This window comes from Salmo trutta, chromosome 1 (genome assembly GCF_901001165.1).
Source record: "Salmo trutta chromosome 1, fSalTru1.1, whole genome shotgun sequence".
Classification (NCBI taxonomy): domain Eukaryota; kingdom Metazoa; phylum Chordata; class Actinopteri; order Salmoniformes; family Salmonidae; genus Salmo; species Salmo trutta.
The window spans coordinates 77,893,464-77,915,951 of NC_042957.1; the positions used below are offsets into that span (position 1 = coordinate 77,893,464).

General features: G+C 46.8%; 2 protein-coding genes across 2 annotated transcripts in view; both read right to left on the reverse strand.

Annotated features, from left to right (window-relative positions):
• Positions 1-17,847, reverse strand: part of LOC115208319 (H(+)/Cl(-) exchange transporter 7) — an 82,903-nt gene extending 65,056 nt beyond the window's left edge. The window contains exons 1-2 of the mRNA XM_029776273.1: positions 17,737-17,847; positions 13,663-13,740 (exon numbers count right to left, since the gene is read on the reverse strand). Coding sequence (XP_029632133.1) covers positions 13,663-13,740; positions 17,737-17,847 — 189 coding nt within the window. The remainder of the gene's footprint in view (positions 1-13,662; positions 13,741-17,736) is intronic.
• A 1,605-nt stretch (positions 17,848-19,452) lies between these two features.
• LOC115199599 (pentraxin-4) overlaps positions 19,453-22,488 on the reverse strand; it is a 10,429-nt gene continuing 7,393 nt past the window's right edge. The window contains exon 2 of the mRNA XM_029761951.1: positions 19,453-20,117. Within this exon, the coding sequence (XP_029617811.1) occupies positions 19,453-20,117 (665 nt within the window). The remainder of the gene's footprint in view (positions 20,118-22,488) is intronic.

The window sequence follows — 22,488 nt, forward strand, 5'->3', positions numbered from 1 at the left end:
TATTGATAGGATAGGTGCCTGCCAGTCCGCTAGCCCGTCGAGCCCTCTCCCGTTAGACTGAATGATATGCATCTCCTAGAGATCTATTGATAGGATAGGTGCCTGCCAGTCCGCTAGCCCGTCGAGCCCTCTCCCGTTAGACTGAATGATATGCATCTCCTAGAGATCTATTGATAGGATAGGTGCCTGTCAGTCACAATGACAGGGAAACGCAGTCTGCGGTCTGTCCCACCTTCCGGGTACAATCTGTGTGAGCTGTGGTTGGTTGCAGTCAAATGTCTTCACACTAAAAGGGAGAGAGCAGGTTGCTGGTGAATTTGCACATCCCATGTAACGTGTTAACGATGAGTCTAAATCCACCACTTAGACTAATTATAGTTTTCTGGCACATTCATTTATTTTCTTTTGCGTGTTTCACATAACCAGACATGCATAGTTGTAGGCTATTTACTATGCTTTGATTGACAACTGAACAGCAAGTGTTGACTAGTGTATGAAAGGTTTCGAACTCCCTGAATAAAGTCGATTTACTACATACCTTTTCCATTCATAAATCATGGAAGGTGGATGGATATGTCCATGGTACCGTACCTGGACAAATAAACCAAAGGATTTACCAGGTTTCCTTTCCTACCACGCCGGAACAATCCTACCACGCCAGAGCCATCCTACCACGCCAGACCCCCCTTACCGCGCCAGAGCCATCCTACCGCGCCAGAGCCATCCTACCGCGCCAGAGCCCCCCTACCGCGCCAGAGCCCCCCTACCGCGCCAGAGCCATCCTACCACGCCAGAGCCATCCTACCACGCCAGAGCCCCCCTACCACGCCAGAGCCCCCCTACCACGCCAGAGCCAACCTACCACGCCAGAGCCCCCCTACCACGCCAGAGCCCCCCTACCACGCCAGAGCCATCCTACCACGCCAGAGCCATCCTACCACGCCAGAGCTTCCCTACCACGTCAGAGCCCCCCTACCACGCCAGAGCCATCCTACCACGCCAGAGCCATCCTACCACGCCAGAGCCATCCTACCACGTCAGAGCACCCCTACCACGGCAGAGCCCCCTTACCACGGCAGAGCCCCCCTACCACGGCAGAGCCATCCTACCACGCCAGCTTCACTACCACGCCAGCTTCACTACCACGCCAGCTTCACTACCACGCCAGAGCCATCCTACCACGCCAGAGCCCCCCTACCACGCCAGAGCCATCCTACCACGCCAGAGCCATCCTACCACGCCAGAGCCATCCTACCACGCCAGAGCCCCCCTACCATGCCAGAGCCCCCCTACCACGCCAGAGCCCCCCTACCACGCCAGAGCCATCCTACCACGCCAGAGCCATCCTACCACGTCAGAGCCCCCTACCACGCCAGAGCCATCCTACCACGCCAGAGCCATCCTACCACGCCAGAGCCATCCTACCACGTCAGAGCCATCCTACCACGTCAGAGCACCCCTACCACGTCAGAGCCCCCTTTTCCACGGCAGAGTCCCCTACCACGGCAGAGCCATCCTACCACGCCAGCTTCCCTACCACGCCAGAGCCATCCTACCACGCCAGAGCCCCCCTACCACGCCAGAGCCCCCCTACCACGCCAGAGCCATCCTACCACGCCAGAGCCATCCTACCACGCCAGAGCCCCCCTACCACGCCAGAGCCCCCCTACCACGCCAGAGCCCCCCTACCACGCCAGAGCCATCCTACCACGTCAGAGCCCCCTACCACGCCAGAGCTATTCTACCACGTCAGAGCCCCCTACCACGCCAGAGCCATCCTACCACGCCAGAGCCATCCTACCACGTCAGAGCCCCCCTACCACGCCAGAGCCATCCTACCATGTCAGAGCACCCCAACCACGTCAGAGCACTCCTACCACGTCAGAGCCATCCTACCACGTCAGAGCATCCCTACCACGGCAGAGCCATCATACCACGTCAGAGCCCCCCTACCACGCCAGAGCCATCATACCACGTCAAAGCCCCCCTACCACGCCAGAGCCATCCTACCACGCCAGAGCCATCCTACCACGTCAGAGCCCCCCTACCACGCCAGAGCCATCCTACCATGTCAGAGCACCCCAACCACGTCAGAGCACTCCTACCACGTCAGAGCCATCCTACCACGTCAGAGTATCCCTACCACGGCAGAGCCATCCTACCACGGCAGAGCCATCCTACCACGCCAGAGCTCCCCTACCACGCCAGAGCCCCCCTACCACGCCAGAGCTCCCCTACCACGCCAGAGCTCCCCTACCACGCCAGAGCCCCCCTACCACGCCGGAGCCATCCTACCACGCCAGAGCCATCCTACCACGCCAGAGCCATGCTACCACGCCAGAGCCATCCTACCACGTCAAAGCTTCCCTACCACGTGTCAAATCACAACGATATAATACTGAAAACTGATAAATTAAAGTTCCAATTGAAGAAAAATAAGTTATTTTTCAAGATAATGTGGGCAATTTACTTAATTTTTCTGTTTTAATAAAATACATAACTGGAAGAACAAACATCAGTGGCAATTCATATGTTGCAGTGAAACTGTAAACAAGGCTTTAACATCTCAAGAGAAGAGTTCTCTTCCTTTGAAAATAGTCCTGATCATCCAGTCCTAAACACCATCCAAAACAACTAACACACTGAATTCATTCACCCCATAATAGGATACTACCAAGATACTCTGGGTGCCGACGCCATATGTATTCCATTCTCACCATTCTATACGTATTGCGATTCGATACTGTGATTTTATTGCGATTCGATGTTTCAAACTATTTGCTCAAGCGATGTCAGCTGCAGAGAGACAAGAGAGAGCCAATGGAAAACAAGTTTTGATCAAATCATGGAAATAAAAGTGCTTCCTATTTTAAAAAAGAAGATGGAGAATGAGCTATGAAGAAAATAAAGACTGGGGTCTTGGTGCAGGTACAGCACCAAGAATTCTAGTGCAAAAATAATATTGTGATATCGTCAAAAGTAATATCCCAATATGTAATTGCATCACTAGAATTCACACGTTTTCAGTCATTTAAAATTGTAAAATTGCGTCTCTACACAATATCACAACACATTTTTTCAATCTGGGAGGTACACACGATGAAGTATTCAATCCTTTCGCTGTGTATTTTGGATGGAATCAAGGCATTAGAATGTACCAGTCCACTAAAATAGAGCTCCTTGGACAAAACATTTCAGAACCCAGGGGAGAAAGCTTCACCAGACTAGGAGAAGTAAAACTCAGAATGACCATAGATTAACAGAACAGGGCAGGATTGCCAAACACAGGAATAGCTTGAAGTGGAACTAAAACGGGGCATGGATTTTCCACACTCGTGCTTTACAAAGCCCATGACTCAAGACTGGCTGTTGGTTAGTCGTCTTATTCACTGGCAGATCATTTTGCAATGGTTAAATCCAAGTTTTCAGACTGCTAAATCAGGCTTCTAGACCTGCTGCAGTGGATTACAGTCAGGCTTATGGACCTGCTGCAGTGGATTACAGTCAGGCTTCTAAACCTGCTGCAATGGATTACAGTCAGGTTTATAGACCTGCTGCAGTGGATTACAGTCAGGCTTCTAGACCGGCTGCAATGGATTACAGTCAGGCTTCTAGACCTGCTGCAGTGGATTACAGTCAGGCTTCTAGACCGGCTGCAATGGATTACAGTCAGGCTTCTAGACCTGCTGCAGTGGATTACAGTCAGGCTTCTAGACCTGCTGCAGTGGATTACAGTCAGGCTTATAGACCTGCTGCAGTGGATTACAGTCAGGCTTATAGACCTGCTGCAGTGGATTACAGTCAGGCTTATAGACCTGCTGCAGTGGATTACAGTCAGGCTTCTAGACCTGCTGCAGTGGATTACAGTCAGGCATATAGACCTGCTGCAGTGGATTACAGTCAGGCTTCTAGACGTGCTGCAGTGGATTACAGTCAGGTTTATAGACCTGCTGCAGTGGATTACAGTCAGGCTTCTAGACCTGCTGCAGTGTATAACAGTCAGGCATATAGACCTGCTGCAGTGGATTACAGTCAGGCTTATACACCTGCTGCAGTGGATCACAGTCAGGCATATAGACCTGCTGCAGTGGATCACAGTCAGGCTTATAGACCTGCTGCAGTGGATCACAGTCAGGCTTATAGACCTGCTGCAGTGGATTACAGTCAGGCTTATAGACCTGCTGCAGTGGATCACAGTCAGGCTTATAGACCAGCTGCAGTGGATTACAGTCAAGCTTATAGACCTGCTGCAGTGGATTACAGTCAAGCTTATAGACCTGCTGCAGTGGATCACAGTCAGGCTTATAGACCTGCTGCAGTGGATCACAGTCAGGCTTATAGACCTGCTGCAGTGGATCACAGTCAGGCTTATAGACCTGCTGCAGTGGATCACAGTCAGGCTTATAGACCTGCTGCAGTGGATTACAGTCAAGCTTATAGACCTGCTGCAGTGGATTACAGTCAAGCTTATAGACCTGCTGCAGTGGATCACAGTCAGGCTTATAGACCTGCTGCAGTGGATCACAGTCAGGCTTATAGACCTGCTGCAGTGGATCACAGTCAGGCTTATAGACCTGCTGCAGTGGATCACAGTCAGGCTTATAGACCTGCTGCAGTGGATCACAGTCAGGTTTCTAGACCTGCTGCAGTGGATCACAGTCAGGCTTATAGACCTGCTGCAGTGGATCACAGTCAGGTTTCTAGACCTGCTGCAGTGGATCACAGTCAGGTTTCTAGACCTGCTGCAGTGGATCACAGTCAGGTTTCTAGACCTGCTGCAGTGGATCACAGTCAGGCTTCTAGACCTGCTGCAGTGGATCACAGTCAGGCTTCTAGACCTGCTGCAGTGGATCACAGTCAGGTTTCTAGACCTGCTGCAGTGGATCACAGTCAGGTTTCTAGACCTGCTGCAGTGGATCACAGTCAGGTTTCTAGACCTGCTGCAGTGGATCACAGTCAGGTTTCTAGACCTGCTGCAGTGGATCACAGTCAGGTTTCTAGACCTGCTGCAGTGGATCACAGTCAGGTTTATAGACCTGCTGCAGTGGATCACAGTCAGGCTTCTAGAACTGCTGCAGTGGATCACAGTCAGGATTCTAGACCTGCTGCAGTGGATCACAGTCAGGATTCTAGACCTGCTGCAGTGGATCACAGTCAGGATTCTAGACCTGCTGCAGTGGATCACAGTCAGGATTCTAGACCTGCTGCAGTGGATCACAGTCAGGTTTCTAGACCTGCTGCAGTGGATCACAGTCAGGTTTCTAGACCTGCTGCAGTGGATCAGTCAGGCTTCTAGACCTGCTGCAGTGGATCACAGTCAGGCTTCTAGACCTGCTGCAGTGGATCACAGTCAGGCTTCTAGACCTGCTGCAGTGGATCACAGTCAGGCTTCTAGACCTGCTGCAGTGGATCACAGTCAGGCTTCTAGACCTGCTGCAGTGGATCACAGTCAGGCTTCTAGACCTGCTGCAGTGGATCACAGTCAGGCTTCTAGACCTGCTGCAGTGGATCACAGTCAGGCTTCTAGACCTGCTGCAGTGGATCACAGTCAGGCTTCTAGACCTGCTGCAGTGGATCACAGTCAGGCTTCTAGACCTGCTGCAGTGGATCACAGTCAGGCTTCTAGACCTGCTGCAGTGGATCACAGTCAGGTTTATAGACCTGCTGCACTGGATCACAGTCAGGTTTATAGACCTGCTGCACTGGATCACAGTCAGGTTTATAGACCTGCTGCACTGGATCACAGTCAGGTTTATAGACCTGCTGCAGTGGATCACAGTCAGGCTTATAGACCTGCTGCAGTGGATCACAGTCAGGCTTATAGACCTGCTGCAGTGGATCACAGTCAGGCTTCTAGACCTGCTGCAGTGGATCACAGTCAGGCTTCTAGACCTGCTGCAGTGGATCACAGTCAGGCTTCTAGACCTGCTGCAGTGGATCACAGTCAGGCTTCTAGACCTGCTGCAGTGGATCACAGTCAGGCTTCTAGACCTGCTGCAGTGGATCACAGTCAGGCTTCTAGACCTGCTGCAGTGGATCACAGTCTGGCTTCTAGACCTGCTGCAGTGGATCACAGTCAGGCTTCTAGACCTGCTGCAGTGGATCACAGTCAGGTTTATAGACCTGCTGCAGTGGATCACAGTCAGGTTTATACACCTGCTGCAGTGGATCACAGTCAGGTTTATACACCTGCTGCAGTGGATCACAGTCAGGTTTATACACCTGCTGCAGTGGATCACAGTCAGGTTTATAGACCTGCTGCAGTGGATCACAGTCAGGCTTATAGACCTGCTGCAGTGGATCACAGTCAGGTTTATAGACCTGCTGCAGTGGATCACAGTCAGGCTTATAGACCTGCTGCAGTGGATCACAGTCAGGCTTATAGACCTGCTGCAGTGGATCACAGTCAGGTTTCTAGACCTGCTGCAGTGGATCACAGTCAGGCTTCTAGACCTGCTGCAGTGGATCACAGTCAGGCTTCTAAACCTGCTGCAGTGGATCACAGTCAGGCTTATAGACCTGCTGCAGTGGATCACAGTCAGATTTCTAGACCTGCTGCAGTGGATCACAGTTAGGTTTCTAGACCTGCTGCAGTGGATCACAGTCAGGCTTCTAGACCTGCTGCAGTGGATCACAGTCAGGTTTCTAGACCTGCTGCAGTGGATCACAGTCAGGTTTATAGACCTGCTGCAGTGGATCACAGTCAGGTTTATAGACCTGCTGCAGTGGATCACAGTCAGGTTTATAGACCTGCTGCAGTGGATCACAGTCAGGTTTATAGACCTGCTGCAGTGGATCACAGTCAGGTTTATAGACCTGCTGCAGTGGATCACAGTCAGGCTTATAGACCTGCTGCAGTGGATCACAGTCAGGCTTATAGACCTGCTGCAGTGGATCACAGTCAGGTTTCTAGACCTGCTGCAGTGGATCACAGTCAGGTTTCTAGACCTGCTGCAGTGGATCAGTCAGGCTTCTAGACCTGCTGCAGTGGATCACAGTCAGGCTTCTAGACCTGCTGCAGTGGATCACAGTCAGGCTTCTAGACCTGCTGCAGTGGATCACAGTCAGGCTTCTAGACCTGCTGCAGTGGATCACAGTCAGGCTTCTAGACCTGCTGCAGTGGATCACAGTCAGGCTTCTAGACCTGCTGCAGTGGATTACAGTCAGGCTTCTAGACCTGCTGCAGTGGATCACAGTCAGGCTTCTAGACCTGCTGCAGTGGATCACAGTCAGGCTTCTAGACCTGCTGCAGTGGATCACAGTCAGGCTTCTAAACCTGCTGCAGTGGATCACAGTCAGGTTTATAGACCTGCTGCAGTGGATCACAGTCAGGTTTATAGACCTGCTGCAGTGGATCACAGTCAGGTTTATAGACCTGCTGCAGTGGATCACAGTCAGGTTTATAGACCTGCTGCAGTGGATCACAGTCAGGTTTATAGACCTGCTGCAGTGGATCACAGTCAGGCTTATAGACCTGCTGCAGTGGATCACAGTCAGGCTTATAGACCTGCTGCAGTGGATCACAGTCAGGCTTATAGACCTGCTGCAGTGGATCACAGTCAGGTTTCTAGACCTGCTGCAGTGGATCACAGTCAGGTTTCTAGACCTGCTGCAGTGGATCACAGTCAGGCTTATAGACCTGCTGCAGTGGATCACAGTCAGGTTTCTAGACCTGCTGCAGTGGATCCCAGTCAGGCTTCTAGACCTGCTGCAGTGGATCCCAGTCAGGCTTCTAAACCTGCTGCAGTGGATCCCAGTCAGGCTTCTAAACCTGCTGCAGTGGATCCCAGTCAGGCTTCTAGACCTGCTGCAGTGGATCACAGTCAGGCTTCTAGACCTGCTGCAGTGGATCACAGTCAGGCTTCTAGACCTGCTGCAGTGGATCACAGTCTGGCTTCTAGACCTGCTGCAGTGGATCACAGTCAGGCTTCTAGACCTGCTGCAGTGGATCCCAGTCAGGTTTATAGACCTGCTGCAGTGGATCACAGTCAGGTTTATACACCTGCTGCAGTGGATCACAGTCAGGTTTATACACCTGCTGCAGTGGATCACAGTCAGGTTTATACACCTGCTGCAGTGGATCACAGTCAGGTTTATAGACCTGCTGCAGTGGATCACAGTCAGGCTTATAGACCTGCTGCAGTGGATCACAGTCAGGTTTATAGACCTGCTGCAGTGGATCACAGTCAGGCTTATAGACCTGCTGCAGTGGATCACAGTCAGGCTTATAGACCTGCTGCAGTGGATCACAGTCAGGTTTCTAGACCTGCTGCAGTGGATCACAGTCAGGCTTATAGACCTGCTGCAGTGGATCACAGTCAGGCTTCTAAACCTGCTGCAGTGGATCACAGTCAGGCTTATAGACCTGCTGCAGTGGATCACAGTCAGATTTCTAGACCTGCTGCAGTGGATCACAGTTAGGTTTCTAGACCTGCTGCAGTGGATCACAGTCAGGCTTCTAGACCTGCTGCAGTGGATCACAGTCAAGTTTCTAGACCTGCTGCAGTGGATCACAGTCAGGTTTCTAGACCTGCTGCAGTGGATCACAGTCAAGTTTATAGACCTGCTGCAGTGGATCACAGTCAGGTTTATAGACCTGCTGCAGTGGATCACAGTCAGGTTTATAGACCTGCTGCAGTGGATCACAGTCAGGTTTATAGACCTGCTGCAGTGGATCACAGTCAGGTTTATAGACCTGCTGCAGTGGATCACAGTCAGGCTTATAGACCTGCTGCAGTGGATCACAGTCAGGCTTATAGACCTGCTGCAGTGGATCACAGTCAGGTTTCTAGACCTGCTGCAGTGGATCACAGTCAGGTTTCTAGACCTGCTGCAGTGGATCACAGTCAGGTTTCTAGACCTGCTGCAGTGGATCACAGTCAGGCTTATAGACCTGCTGCAGTGGATCACAGTCAGGTTTCTAGACCTGCTGCAGTGGATCACAGTCAGGCTTCTAGACCTGCTGCAGTGGATCACAGTCAGGCTTCTAAACCTGCTGCAGTGGATCCCAGTCAGGCTTCTAAACCTGCTGCAGTGGATCCAGGTCAGGCTTCTAGACCTGCTGCAGTGGATCACAGTCAGGCTTCTAGACCTGCTGCAGTGGATCACAGTCAGGCTTCTAGACCTGCTGCAGTGGATCACAGTCAGGCTTCTAGACCTGCTGCAGTGGATCACAGTCAGGTTTATAGACCTGCTGCAGTGGATCACAGTCAGGTTTATAGACCTGCTGCAGTGGATCACAGTCAGGTTTATAGACCTGCTGCAGTGGATCACAGTCAGGTTTATAGACCTGCTGCAGTGGATCACAGTCAGGTTTATACACCTGCTGCAGTGGATCACAGTCAGGTTTATACACCTGCTGCAGTGGATCACAGTCAGGTTTATAGACCTGCTGCAGTGGATCACAGTCAGGCTTATAGACCTGCTGCAGTGGATCACAGTCAGGCTTATAGACCTGCTGCAGTGGATCACAGTCAGGCTTATAGACCTGCTGCAGTGGATCACAGTCAGGCTTATAGACCTGCTGCAGTGGATCACAGTCAGGTTTCTAGACCTGCTGCAGTGGATCACAGTCAGGCTTATAGACCTGCTGCAGTGGATCACAGTCAGGCTTATAGACCTGCTGCAGTGGATCACAGTCAGGCTTATAGACCTGCTGCAGTGGATCACAGTCAGGCTTATAGACCTGCTGCAGTGGATCACAGTCAGATTTCTAGACCTGCTGCAGTGGATCACAGTCAGGTTTCTAGACCTGCTGCAGTGGATCACAGTCAGGCTTCTAGACCTGCTGCAGTGGATCACAGTCAGGTTTCTAGACCTGCTGCAGTGGATCACAGTCAGGCTTCTAAACCTGCTGCAGTGGATCACAGTCAGGCTTCTAGACCTGCTGCAGTGGATCACAGTCAGGCTTCTAGACCTGCTGCAGTGGATCACAGTCAGGTTTCTAGACCTGCTGCAGTGGATCACAGTCAGGTTTCTAGACCTGCTGCAGTGGATCACAGTCAGGTTTCTAGACCTGCTGCAGTGGATCACAGTCAGGTTTCTAGACCTGCTGCAGTGGATCACAGTCAGGCTTCTAGACCTGCTGCAGTGGATCACAGTCAGGCTTCTAGACCTGCTGCAGTGGATCACAGTCAGGCTTCTAGACCTGCTGCAGTGGATCACAGTCAGGCTTCTAGACCTGCTGCAGTGGATCACAGTCAGGCTTCTAGACCTGCTGCACTGGATCACAGTCAGGTTTCTAGACCTGCTGCACTGGATCACAGTCAGGTTTCTAGACCTGCTGCACTGGATCACAGTGAGGTTTCTAGACCTGCTGCACTGGATCACAGTCAGGTTTCTAGACCTGCTGCAGTGGATCACAGTCAGACTTATAGACCTGCTGCAGTGGATCACAGTCAGACTTATAGACCTGCTGCAGTGGATCACAGTCAGGTTTCTAGACCTGCTGCAGTGGATCACAGTCAGGTTTCTAGACCTGCTGCAGTGGATCACAGTCAGGTTTCTAGACCTGCTGCAGTGGATCACAGTCAGGTTTATAGACCTGCTGCAGTGGATCACAGTCAGGTTTCTAGACCTGCTGCAGTGGATCACAGTCAGGTTTCTAGACCTGCTGCAGTGGATCACAGTCAGGCTTCTAAACCTGCTGCAGTGGATCACAGTAAGGCTTCTAAACCTGCTGCAGTGGATCCCAGTCAGGCTTCTAGACCTGCTGCAGTGGATCACAGTCAGGCTTCTAGACCTGCTGCAGTGGATCACAGTCAGGCTTCTAGACCTGCTGCAGTGGATCACAGTCAGGCTGATAGACCTGCTGCAGTGGATCACAGTCAGGCTGATAGACCTGCTGCAGTGGATCACAGTCAGGTTTCTAGACCTGCTGCAGTGGATCACAGTCAGGTTTCTAGACCTGCTGCAGTGGATCACAGTCAGGCTTCTAGACCTGCTGCAGTGGATCACAGTCAGGTTTATAGACCTGCTGCAGTGGATCACAGTCAGGTTTATAGACCTGCTGCAGTGGATCACAGTCAGGTTTATAGACCTGCTGCAGTGGATCACAGTCAGGTTTATAGACCTGCTGCAGTGGATCACAGTCAGGTTTATAGACCTGCTGCAGTGGATCACAGTCAGGCTTATAGACCTGCTGCAGTGGATCACAGTCAGGTTTCTAGACCTGCTGCAGTGGATCACAGTCAGGCTTCTAAACCTGCTGCAGTGGATCACAGTCAGGCTTCTAAACCTGCTGCAGTGGATCACAGTCAGGCTTATAGACCTGCTGCAGTGGATTACAGTCAGTCTTCTAGACCTGCTGCAGTGGATCACAGTCAGTCTTCTAGACCTGCTGCAGTGGATTACAGTCAGTCTTCTAGACCTGCTGCAGTGGATTACAGTCAGGCTTCTAGACCTGCTGCAGTGGATTACAGTCAGGTTTCTAGACCTGCTGCAGTGGATTACAGTCAGGCTTCTAGACCTGCTGCAGTGGATTACAGTCAGGTTTCTAGACCTGCTACAGTGGATTACAGTCAGGCTTGTAGACCTGCTACAGTGGATTACAGTCAGGCTTGTAGACCTGCTACAGTGGATTACAGTCAGGCTTGTAGGAAGTATTAAGACCACACAATTGTTCTATTTTGAGGCCTGTGTTTATTAATAGACTAGCTAGATCCACAACTTGTTCCCCAGATTTTAGTAGGCCTGAAGCACTGTACTGGAATTAGACTGTCACACTCACCTGATCTTCTGCAGATTAAATATATATAACTTGTTTAGGAAAACAGCCCTAATGTTGGAAACAACCATCATTATGTTGTCATCCAGAGTCATGTATTTTCCAAGAAATACCACACAATATTTTATATACAGCAGGCTTTGAAAAAGGACCAACGAGTTTGGTCTGCTTCGTGTTTTCATTTTTGCCATGGGAAAAAAAAATACTGCGATACTGGTATCGGCCCTAAAGGGTATAGTGTATTTCACTGACTAGAGAAACAGTCAGACGCTTCTAAGGCTGTGAAGCTAGGGGTTTGTCTGATCATCTGTGTCCAAACGCCTTCCATCGTCATGACGACTAGGAACGAGTTTATTACTTGAATAATGCTGTGCTGGAACAAAAGCCTGCACCCCCCCTTAGGACTGGGTCCCTGGGACTAGGATCAGGGTTGATCAGTCTGCTGTAGACACTGATAAGGACTGATCTAAGGTTAGTTTAGCCGAGGGTAACTTAGAAAAGCTCATCATCCTAGAACTGGGCGTAATATAGCTAAGAATATCAATCTTAACCCCCAACACCTAGCAAACTCGTAAAGAGGCCCAGAAGTCTTGGTGGAATGGCTAAGCCTGTGTTGGGCTGACAGTCACAGGACCTAGGTTCGTAATGGCTAAGCCTGTGTTGGGTTGACAGTCACAGGACCCAGGTTCGTAATGGCTAAGCCTGTGTTGAGTTGACAGTCACAGGACCCAGGTTCGTAAGGGCTAAGCCTGTGTTGGGCTGACAGTCACAGGACCCGGGTTCGTAACAGCTAAGCCTGTGTTGGGTTGACAGTCACTGGACTGGTCTTGAATACAAAGTGTTATGTTTGGGGCAAATCCAATACATTAAATCAGTACCACTCTCCATATTTTTAAGCATGGAGGTGGCTGAATCATGTTATGGGCATGCTTGTAATCATTAAGGACTGGGAAGTTTTTCAGGATAAAAAGAAACAGAATGGAGCTAAGTCCTAGAGGAAATCCTGGTTCAGTCTGCTTTCCACCAGACACTGGGAGATGAATTCACCTTTCAGCAGGACAATAGCCTAAAACACAAGGTTAAACCTACACTGGAGTTGCTTATCAAGAATACAGTGAATGTTCCTGAGTGGCCGAGTTACAGTTTTTACTTAAATCTGCTTGAAAATCTATAGAAAGACTTGAAAATGGTTGTCTAGCAATGATCAACAATTTGACAGAGCTTGAAGAATTTTGAAAATAATAAATGAGTAAATATTGTACAATCCAGGTGTGCAAAGCTCTTAGAGACTTAACCAGAAAAACACACAGCTGTAATTGTTGCCAAAGGTGATTCTAACAAGTATTGACTCAGGGGTGTGAATAGTTAAGTAAATTAGATATTTCTGTATTTCATTTTTCATTAAAGTCTAAAAACATGTTTTCACTGTCATTACAGGGTACTGTGCGCAATCTAAAACATTTTGAATTCAGGCTGTAAACACAAAATGTCAAGGGGATATGAATACTTTCTGAAGGCACTGTATTACTTAGAAATAGTTGCGCTCACAACAACGCAGCCAGTTAGGTCAGCGTGTTAGGCTGCTGCAGCAGCCAGTTAGGTCAGCGTGTTAGGCTGCTGCAGCAGCCAGTTAGGTCAGCGTGTTAGGCTGCTGCAGCAGCCAGTTAGGTCAGCGTGTTAGGCTGCTGCAGCAGCCAGTTAGGTCAGCGCGTTAGGCTGCTGCAGCAGCCAGTTAGGTCAGCGCGTTAGGCTGCTGCAGCAGCCAGTTAGGTCAGCGCGTTAGGCTGCTGCAGCAGCCAGTTAGGTCAGCGCGTTAGGCTGCTGCAGCAGCCAGTTAGGTCAGCGTGTTAGGCTGCTGCAGCAGCCAGTTAGGTCAGCGTGTTAGGCTGCTGCAGCGGACGGATGAGATGTCACATTGATAGAAAGCTGAACTTTACCTCGTCTGACGTCATATCCTCCTCCAGATCCACCGTGCTCAGTCTGCCTATGTGAAACATACCACCGTCCCCGGACAACTACGGACCAAACACATTACACAGCGCAGAGAATTAGAAAGATCTGTCTGTTTCTTCAATGTAAACATGTAGGCCTAGCTGACATTGAGCATCACTAAGTTAACATGTATAATGCCTGTGGAATAAAGTACGGTTGAAGTCGAAAGTTTACATACACTTATGTTGGAGTCATTAAAACTCGTTTTTCAACCACTTGTTAACAAACTATAGTCGGTTAAGACATCTACTTTGTGCATGACACAAGTCATTTTTCCAACAATTGTTTACAGACAGATTATTTCACTTATAATTCACTGTATCACAATTCCAGTGGGTCAGAAGTTTACATACACTAAGTTGACTGTGCCTTTAAACAGCTTGGAAAATTCCAGAAAATTATGTCATGGCTTTAGAAGCTTCTGATAGTCTAATTGACATCATTTGAGTCAATTGGAGGTGTACCTGTGGATGTATTTCAAGGCCTACCTTAAAACTCAGTGCCTCTTTGCTTGACATCATGGGAAAATCTAAAGAAATCAGCCAAGACCTCAGAAAGAAATTGTAGACCTCCACAAGTCTGGTTCATCCTTGGGAGCGATTTCCAAACGCCTGAAGGTACCACGTTCATCTGTATAAACAATAGTACGCAAGTATAAACACCATGGGACCACGCAGCCGTCATACCACTCAGGAAGGAGATGCATTCTGTCTCCTAGAGATGAACGTACTTTGGTGCGAAAAGTGCAAATCAGTCCGTGAACAACAGCAAAGGACCTTGTGAAGATGCTGGAGGAAACAGGTACAAAAGTATCTATATCCACAGTAAAACGAGTCCTATAATCGACATAACCTGAAAAGCTGCTCAGCAAGGAAGAAGCCACTGCTCCAAAACCACCATAAAAAAGCCAGACTACGGTTTGCAACTGCACATAGGGACAAAGATCGGACTTTTTGGAGAAGTATCCTCTGGTCTGATGAAACAAAAATAGAACTGTTTGGCCATAACAACCATCGTTATGTTTGGAGGAAAAAGTGGGAGGCATGCAAGCCGAAGAATACCATCCCAACCGTGAAGCACGGGGGTGGCAGCATCATGTTGTGGGGGTGCTTTGCTGCAGGAGGGACTGGTGCACTTTACAAAATAGATGGCTTCATGAGAAGGAAAACGATGTGGATATATTGAAGCAACATCTCAAGACATCAGTCAGGAAGGTAAGGCTTTTTCGCAAAAGGGACTTCCAAACGTTTGACCCACTGGGAATATAACGAAAGAAATGCTGAAATAAATCATTCTCTCTACTATTATTCTGTTATTTCACATCCTTAAAATAAAGCGGTGCTCCTAACTGACCTAAAACAGGGAATTTTTACTAGGATTAAATGTCAGGAATTGTGAAAAACTGAGTTTAAATGTATTTGGCTACGGTGTATGTAAACTCCCGACATCAACTGTACGTCTGTGTCTTCAATTAAACATGTAACATTCAGCAGTCAGTAATACTAACAGCTCAGTTATCATGTATTAACATTCAGCAGTCAGTAATACTAACAGTTCAGTTATCATGTATTAACATTCAGCAGTCAGTAGTACTAACAGCTCAGTTATCATGTATTAACATTCAGCAGTCAGTAATACTAACAGCTCAGTTATCATGTATTAACATTCAGCAGTCAGTAATACTAACAGCTCAGTTATCATGTATTAACATTCAGCAGTCAGTAATACTAACAGTTCAGTTATCATGTATTAACATTCAGCAGTCAGTACCACTAACAGCTCAGTTATCATGTATTAACATTCAGCAGTCAGTAATACTAACAGCTCAGTTATCATGTGTGTAATTTCTGCGTAATTTACGTAACATGTATTAAACAGTACTAACTCTAGTCGTAATGCCAGTGTAATTTACGTAACATGTATTAAACAGTACTAACTCTAGTCGTAATGCCAGTGTAATTTACGTAACATGTATTAAACAGTACTAACTCTAGTCGTATTGCCAGTGTAATTTACGTAACATGTATTAAACAGTACTAACTCTAGTCGTAATGCCAGTGTAATTTACGTAACATGTATTAAACAGTACTAACTCTAGTCGTAATGCCAGTGTAATTTACGTAACATGTATTAAACAGTACTAACTCTAGTCGTAATGCCAGTGTAATTTACGTAACATGTATTAAACAGTACTAACTCTAGTCGTAATGCCAGTGTAATTTACGTAACATGTATTAAACAGTACTAACTCTAGTCGTAATGCCAGTGTAATTTACGTAACATGTATTAAACAGTACTAACTCTAGTCGTAATGCCAGTGTAATTTACGTAACATGTATTAAACAGTACTAACTCTAGTCGTAATGCCAGTGTAATTTACGTAACATGTATTAAACAGTACTAACTCTAGTCGTAATGCCAGTGTAATTTACGTAACATGTATTAAACAGTACTAACTCTAGTCGTAATGCCAGTGTAATTTACGTAACATGTATTAAACAGTACTAACTCTAGTCGTATTGCCAGTGTAATTTACGTAACATGTATTAAACAGTACTAACTCTAGTCGTAATGCCAGTGTAATTTACGTAACATGTATTAAACAGTACTAACTCTAGTCGTAATGCCAGTGTAATTTACGTAACATGTATTAAACAGTACTAACTCTAGTCGTAATGCCAGTGTAATTTACGTAACATGTATTAAACAGTACTAACTCTAGTCGTAATGCCAGTGTAATTTACGTAACATGTATTAAACAGTACTAACTCTAGTCGTAATGCCAGTGTAATTTACGTAACATTTATTAAACAGTACTAACTCTAGTCGTAATGCCAGTGTAATTTACGTAACATGTATTAAACAGTACTAACTCTAGTCGTAATGCCAGTGTAATTTACGTAACATGTATTAAACAGTACTAACTCTAGTCGTAATGCCAGTGTAATTTACGTAACATGTATTAAACAGTACTAACTCTAGTCGTAATGCCAGTGTAATTTACGTAACATTTATTAAACAGTACTAACTCTAGTCGTAATGCCAGTGTAATTTACGTAACATGTATTAAACAGTACTAACTCTAGTCGTAATGCCAGTGTAATTTACGTAACATGTATTAAACAGTACTAACTCTAGTCGTAATGCCAGTGTAATTTACGTAACATTTATTAAACAGTACTAACTCTAGTCGTAATGCCAGTGTAATTTACGTAACATGTATTAAACAGTACTAACTCTAGTCGTAATGCCAGTGTAATTTACGTAACATGTATTAAACAGTACTAACTCTAGTCGTAATGCCAGTGTAATTTACGTAACGTATTAAACAGTACTAACTCTAGTCGTAATGCCAGTGTAATTTACGTAACGTATTAAACAGTACTAACTCTAGTCGTAATGCCAGTGTAATTTACGTAACGTATTAAACAGTACTAACTCTAGTCGTAATGCCTGTGTAACTTAATAGGAAGTGGTGAATGACGCAATGAGCAGAATCTACAGGCTTAAAGGCTGATTCCCTGAGTACCTTAAGAAAATAGTCGGAGTTCAGTGTTTGTTATTATATTAGGTTCTTTTCTGAAACTCTGGTTTTAAAGATTACGATTTTCTGTAGTTATTTTTCTTACGTCTGCCAGTCTTTGGCATATTGTTAAATGGGCATCGATATGTTAAACTTCTAAAACGTGTTCCCTCTTTACGTCCTCACTGGTAACAACAAATGTAAACGTCATATGATGGAGTTGGAGGATGCTTTTCAGACAAAAAGCAAACTCCAACTCCATCCTATGACGTTTACATTTGTTGTTAGCAGCATTTGCAAACGCCTGCATGCAACAAACCACAAGCGGGGCACTCGTTTTTTACAGAACTGCAAATTAACTAAATCATTAATCTCATACCAAAACATAATGTTTTACTCTTAGAAAACATCATGCATACCTAGCTGGCACATAGCGGCAACGTTAGACAGTTCGGCTTGTGTTCGCTAGTTTAGCTAGCTAGCATGCTAGCCCTACCTGTCTGGTGTATCGGACTTCTTCGGAACCGTTGAGAAGTGGGGTTCTCTCGCCGCCACCGGACTCGTCACCTCGGCTCGACCACGACACTTTCTTCGTGATATTAGCCATGCTTACTCGTGGTATTTCTCCACTCTCTCAATCAGTGAGATTGTTTTTAATTTGCAGTTGTGTCTGGATAACTACCTCTCATTCTAGCTTCCTATGGGATGATCTCAACGAGTATCACCTCGCGTCCTCTCTCCTCGTCTCCTTCTGAAAACCCATTGGAGGAGAAATGCAGAGGTCCCGCCTCTCTGACCATCTCCTCCAATAGGTTTTGAAAAGGAGATAAGGAGAGATGAGTGAGGACGTAAATAGGGAACAATTAAGATATTCCACATGACTAAAATCATAAGCGAACTCGTGATGGTTTCTACCGGTGGCACACAGGGTCAAACATAACTGTTGTTCGCATGGATTTCTGGGAATTATAGTTCTCTAACTGACAGCTGAGACAAAAACAGAGAGGAAGACGCATTTTTGCCAATATTTTACAGCATAAGAGCTAGGCAGTGATATCGATGTCATATTATGAAGAACTGATGGTTTACATGTTGGTGGTTAATTATTGAATAATCTAGGTATTTGTGGCAGTCTTATATCAAGGACCTTGGAAATTGAAATAGTTCAAGTAGGCAACAGAAAAAAGCTATGCTTTTCCCTCTCAAATGAAATAATATACTGACAAGACAAAACCATGCATAACAAAGACATACAAACAAATACAAACGAACTGACTGAATCAATGTTTATAGATAAAGGATCATTTGTCTCATGAATGATGACTGTTATATATCCAGTAGAGTAGAGAGCAGCTCCAAATGACATCTTGATTTATTAGCATGATAATAACTGACATCATCTTGATTTATTAGCATGATAATAACTGACATCATCTTGATTTATTAGCATGATAATAACTGACATCATCTTGATTTATTAGCATGATAATAACTGACATCATCTTGATTTATTAGCATGATAATAACTGACATCAGATGTCAGTTGGTCAACTAGCAGCTAGTCTGTTGACTTTATAACAGAACAATCTGAACGTTAAACAGTCTGTCTGTCTGTCCCTCTGCCTGTCTGTCTGTCCCTCTGCCTGTCTGTCTGTCCCTCTGTCTGTCTGTCCCTCTGTCTGTCTGTCCCTCCCTCTGTCTGTCTGTCTCTCTCTCTGTCTATCTGTTGCTGGGTAACAATATATATGATATGAAACAGTCTTTGTTTAGCCATATAACATTGCTTTAAGTAATAATTGATGGCTTTCATTCACATGCTCATTTTACAGTGTGTCAGTGGCACTGTTTAAGGTCAGAGAAGTGTTAGGGTTCCTCTTTCAATATAGGTCCACATTAAGTCCGAAGGGCAGTTCTGCCGGTCTTCATTCTCCCTGGTAGTTAATTGATTGATATTAAAACATTTCGACAGCTGAATCCCAAGTAAACCCGTAGGCTGGTTGTTGTTATTTGTTATTATTTCTTTTTAATTAACGCCCAATTAATACCTAGACAACCAGGTGAGGGGAAATCAATTACCTTAATTGATCAATCGAGTACAGAGGAGTAAAAACCAGCCCACTCTGCCCTAAAGGACCACACTGTAGATCTAGGAGTGCCTATAGGGACGAGGGATGAGGGACGAGCGATTAGTGTCGGTTTGGAATCAGACGTCTCAGCTACAGTGTTCCAGGCACTCGCAGGCTACCTGCTGCACCTCCCCATGAACTCCGTCAACGTCCCCCAACTCGAGCACCACCCCCCGGGGTACCCCCCTCCCCGTAGCCACCCCCGTCACCTCCCCAGGACTCAACACCCGGTCCCACACTGTGAACCCCGCCAGGCGCCCCACGAACCCCTCGGTGGGATCAAACCCTCCCCCCTGGCTGTCCTGCTCTGCTCCCAGCACCACTAACCCCCCTCCCGGCACCTCGTAACCCTTCCTGAACCGTGACCCTGCGGAGGTCAGGCGCCGGTCGGTGTAGTGCCAGAATCGTCCCTGGATAGAGGACCAGAGGACACAGAGGTGGTGCCAGCACCCGTCCAGCACAGAGTCCACAGGGAGCTCACGGTACGCAGGGTCTCCCACCACGAAGTCCAGGGTTGCTCGGCTGGGGCTGGAGGAAGAGTATGAGGAGGAGGAGGAGTTGCGTCCGTACAGGACTAGTTTGTTGTCGTTGTCTTCCGTAGCGTAAGAGAGGAGCGTTCCTACGTAACCGACGTCGACGCGGATCCACAGGCACACGGAGAGTTCTGGAAGAGCAGGGAAGCTCCGGGAGAAGGTGACATAGTTCTCAGAGGAAGCTGACGGAAACAGGAGCATGGAGTCCACATTACAGACTGGAGGAGAGAAAAGAGAGAGACAAGATAGTCAGTGAGTACTGGAACAAAAAACACTGCAACAAATCAGACCTGGGATAACTCTAGTTTTAACTACTCGTTGTGGCATCAGACCTGGGATAACTCTAGTTTTAACTACTCGTGGCATCAGACCTGGGATAACTCTAGTTTTAACTACTCGTTGTGGCATCAGACCTGGGATAACTCTAGTTTTAACTACTCGTTGTGGCATCAGACCTGGGATAACTCTAGTTTTAACTACTCGTTGTGGCATCAGACCTGGGATAACTCTTGTCGTAACTACTCGTTGTAGCATCAGACCTGGGATAACTCTAGTTTTAACTACTCGTTGTGGCATCAGACCTGGGATAACTCTAGTTTTAACTACTCGTTGTGGCATCAGACCTGGGATAACTCTAGTTTTAACTACTCGTTGTGGCATCAGACCTGGGATAACTCTAGTTTTAACTACTCGTTGTGGCATCAGACCTGGGATAACTCTAGTTTTAACTACTCGTGGCATCAGACCTGGGATAACTCTAGTTTTAACTACTCGTTGTGGCATCAGACCTGGGATAACTCTAGTTTTAACTACTCGTTGTGGCATCAGACCTGGGATAACTCTAGTTTTAACTACTCGTTGTGGCATCAGACCTGGGATAACTCTAGTTTTAACTACTCGTTGTGGCATCAGACCTGGGATAACTCTAGTTTTAACTACTCGTTGTGGCATCAGACCTGGGATAACTCTAGTTTTAACTACTCGTTGTGGCATCAGACCTGGGATAACTCTAGTTTTAACTACTCGTTGTGGCATCAGACCTGGGATAACTCTAGTTTTAACTACTCGTTGTGGCATCAGACCTGGGATAACTCAATTTTAACTACTCGTTGTGGCATCAGACCTGGGATAACTCTAGTTTTAACTACTCGTTGTGGCATCAGACCTGGGATAACTCTAGTTTTAACTACTTGTTGTGGCATCAGACCTGGGATATCTCCTTTTCAGAGGGAACAAATATAGTAGATACATTGGACTAAAACTATTTGAATACAGATCCCCAAAAAATGGCTACTTTTTAAAAGTTTTTCAGTACAGATCCCAAAAACAGACTACATTTTAAAACTATTTGAAAACAGATCCCAAAAATGGACTACTTTTTCAAACTTTTTGAATACAGATCCCAAAAACGGACTACTTTGTAAAACTATTTGAATACAGATCCCCACTGGGGTTATTATTTGACCCTGCTGGTCATCTATGAACATTTGAACATCTTGGCCATGTTCTGTTATAATCTCCAACCGGCACAGCCAGAAGAGGACTGGCCACCCCTCAGAGCCTGGTTCCTCTAGGTTCCTTCCTAGGTTCCGGACTTTTTAGGGAGTTTTTCCTAGTCACCGTGCTTCTACATCTGCATTGCTTGCTGTTTGGGGTTTTCGGCTGGGTTTCTGTATAGCACTGTGTGACATCTGCTGAAGTCACGACTTCCGCCGAAATTGGTCCCTCTCCTTGTTCGGGCGGAGTTCGGCGGTCGAAGTCGCCGACTTTCTAGCCATCACTGATGCTCTTTTAATTTTCCTTTGGTTTTGTCTTGTCTTGTATCACACCTGGTTCCAATCCCATTCATTACATGTTGTGAATTTAACCCTCTGTCCCCCCTCATTGTCCTTGCCGGTGATTGTTTGTAAGCTATGTGCAAGTTATGTTCTGGTGTGCGACGGGTTTTGTACCCACTTGTATTATTTAGTATATTTTGGTTTTCTGAGTTTTTGAGCACTTATTAAACTGCTCCATTTTATACCAAGTTCATTCTCCTGCGCCTGACTTCCCTGCCACCAGCACGCACCCTTACAGCTGATGTAAAAAGGGTTTTATAAATACATTTGATTGGATTTATAAATAATTTTGATATCTTCCTACCTCCTGCTGTTACGACTACCCCTCATATCCTCCTACCTCCTGCTGTTACGACTATCCTCTCATATCCTCCTGCTGTTACGACTACCCCTCATATCCTCCTGCCTCCTGCTGTTACGACTATCCTGATCATATCCTCCTGCTGTTACGACTATCCTCTCATATCCTCCTACCTCCTGCTGTTACGACTATCCTGATCATATCCTCCTGCTGTTACGACTATCCCCTCATATCCTCCTGCTGTTACGACTATCCTCTCATATCCTCCTACCTCCTGCTGTTACGACTATCCTCTCAAATCCTCCTGCTGTTACGACTATCCTCTCATATCCTCCTGCTGTTACGACCATCCCCTCATATCCTCCTACCTCCTGCTGTTACGACTATCCTCTCATATCCTCCTGCTGTTACGACTATCCTTTCATATCCTCCTACCTCCTGCTGTTACGA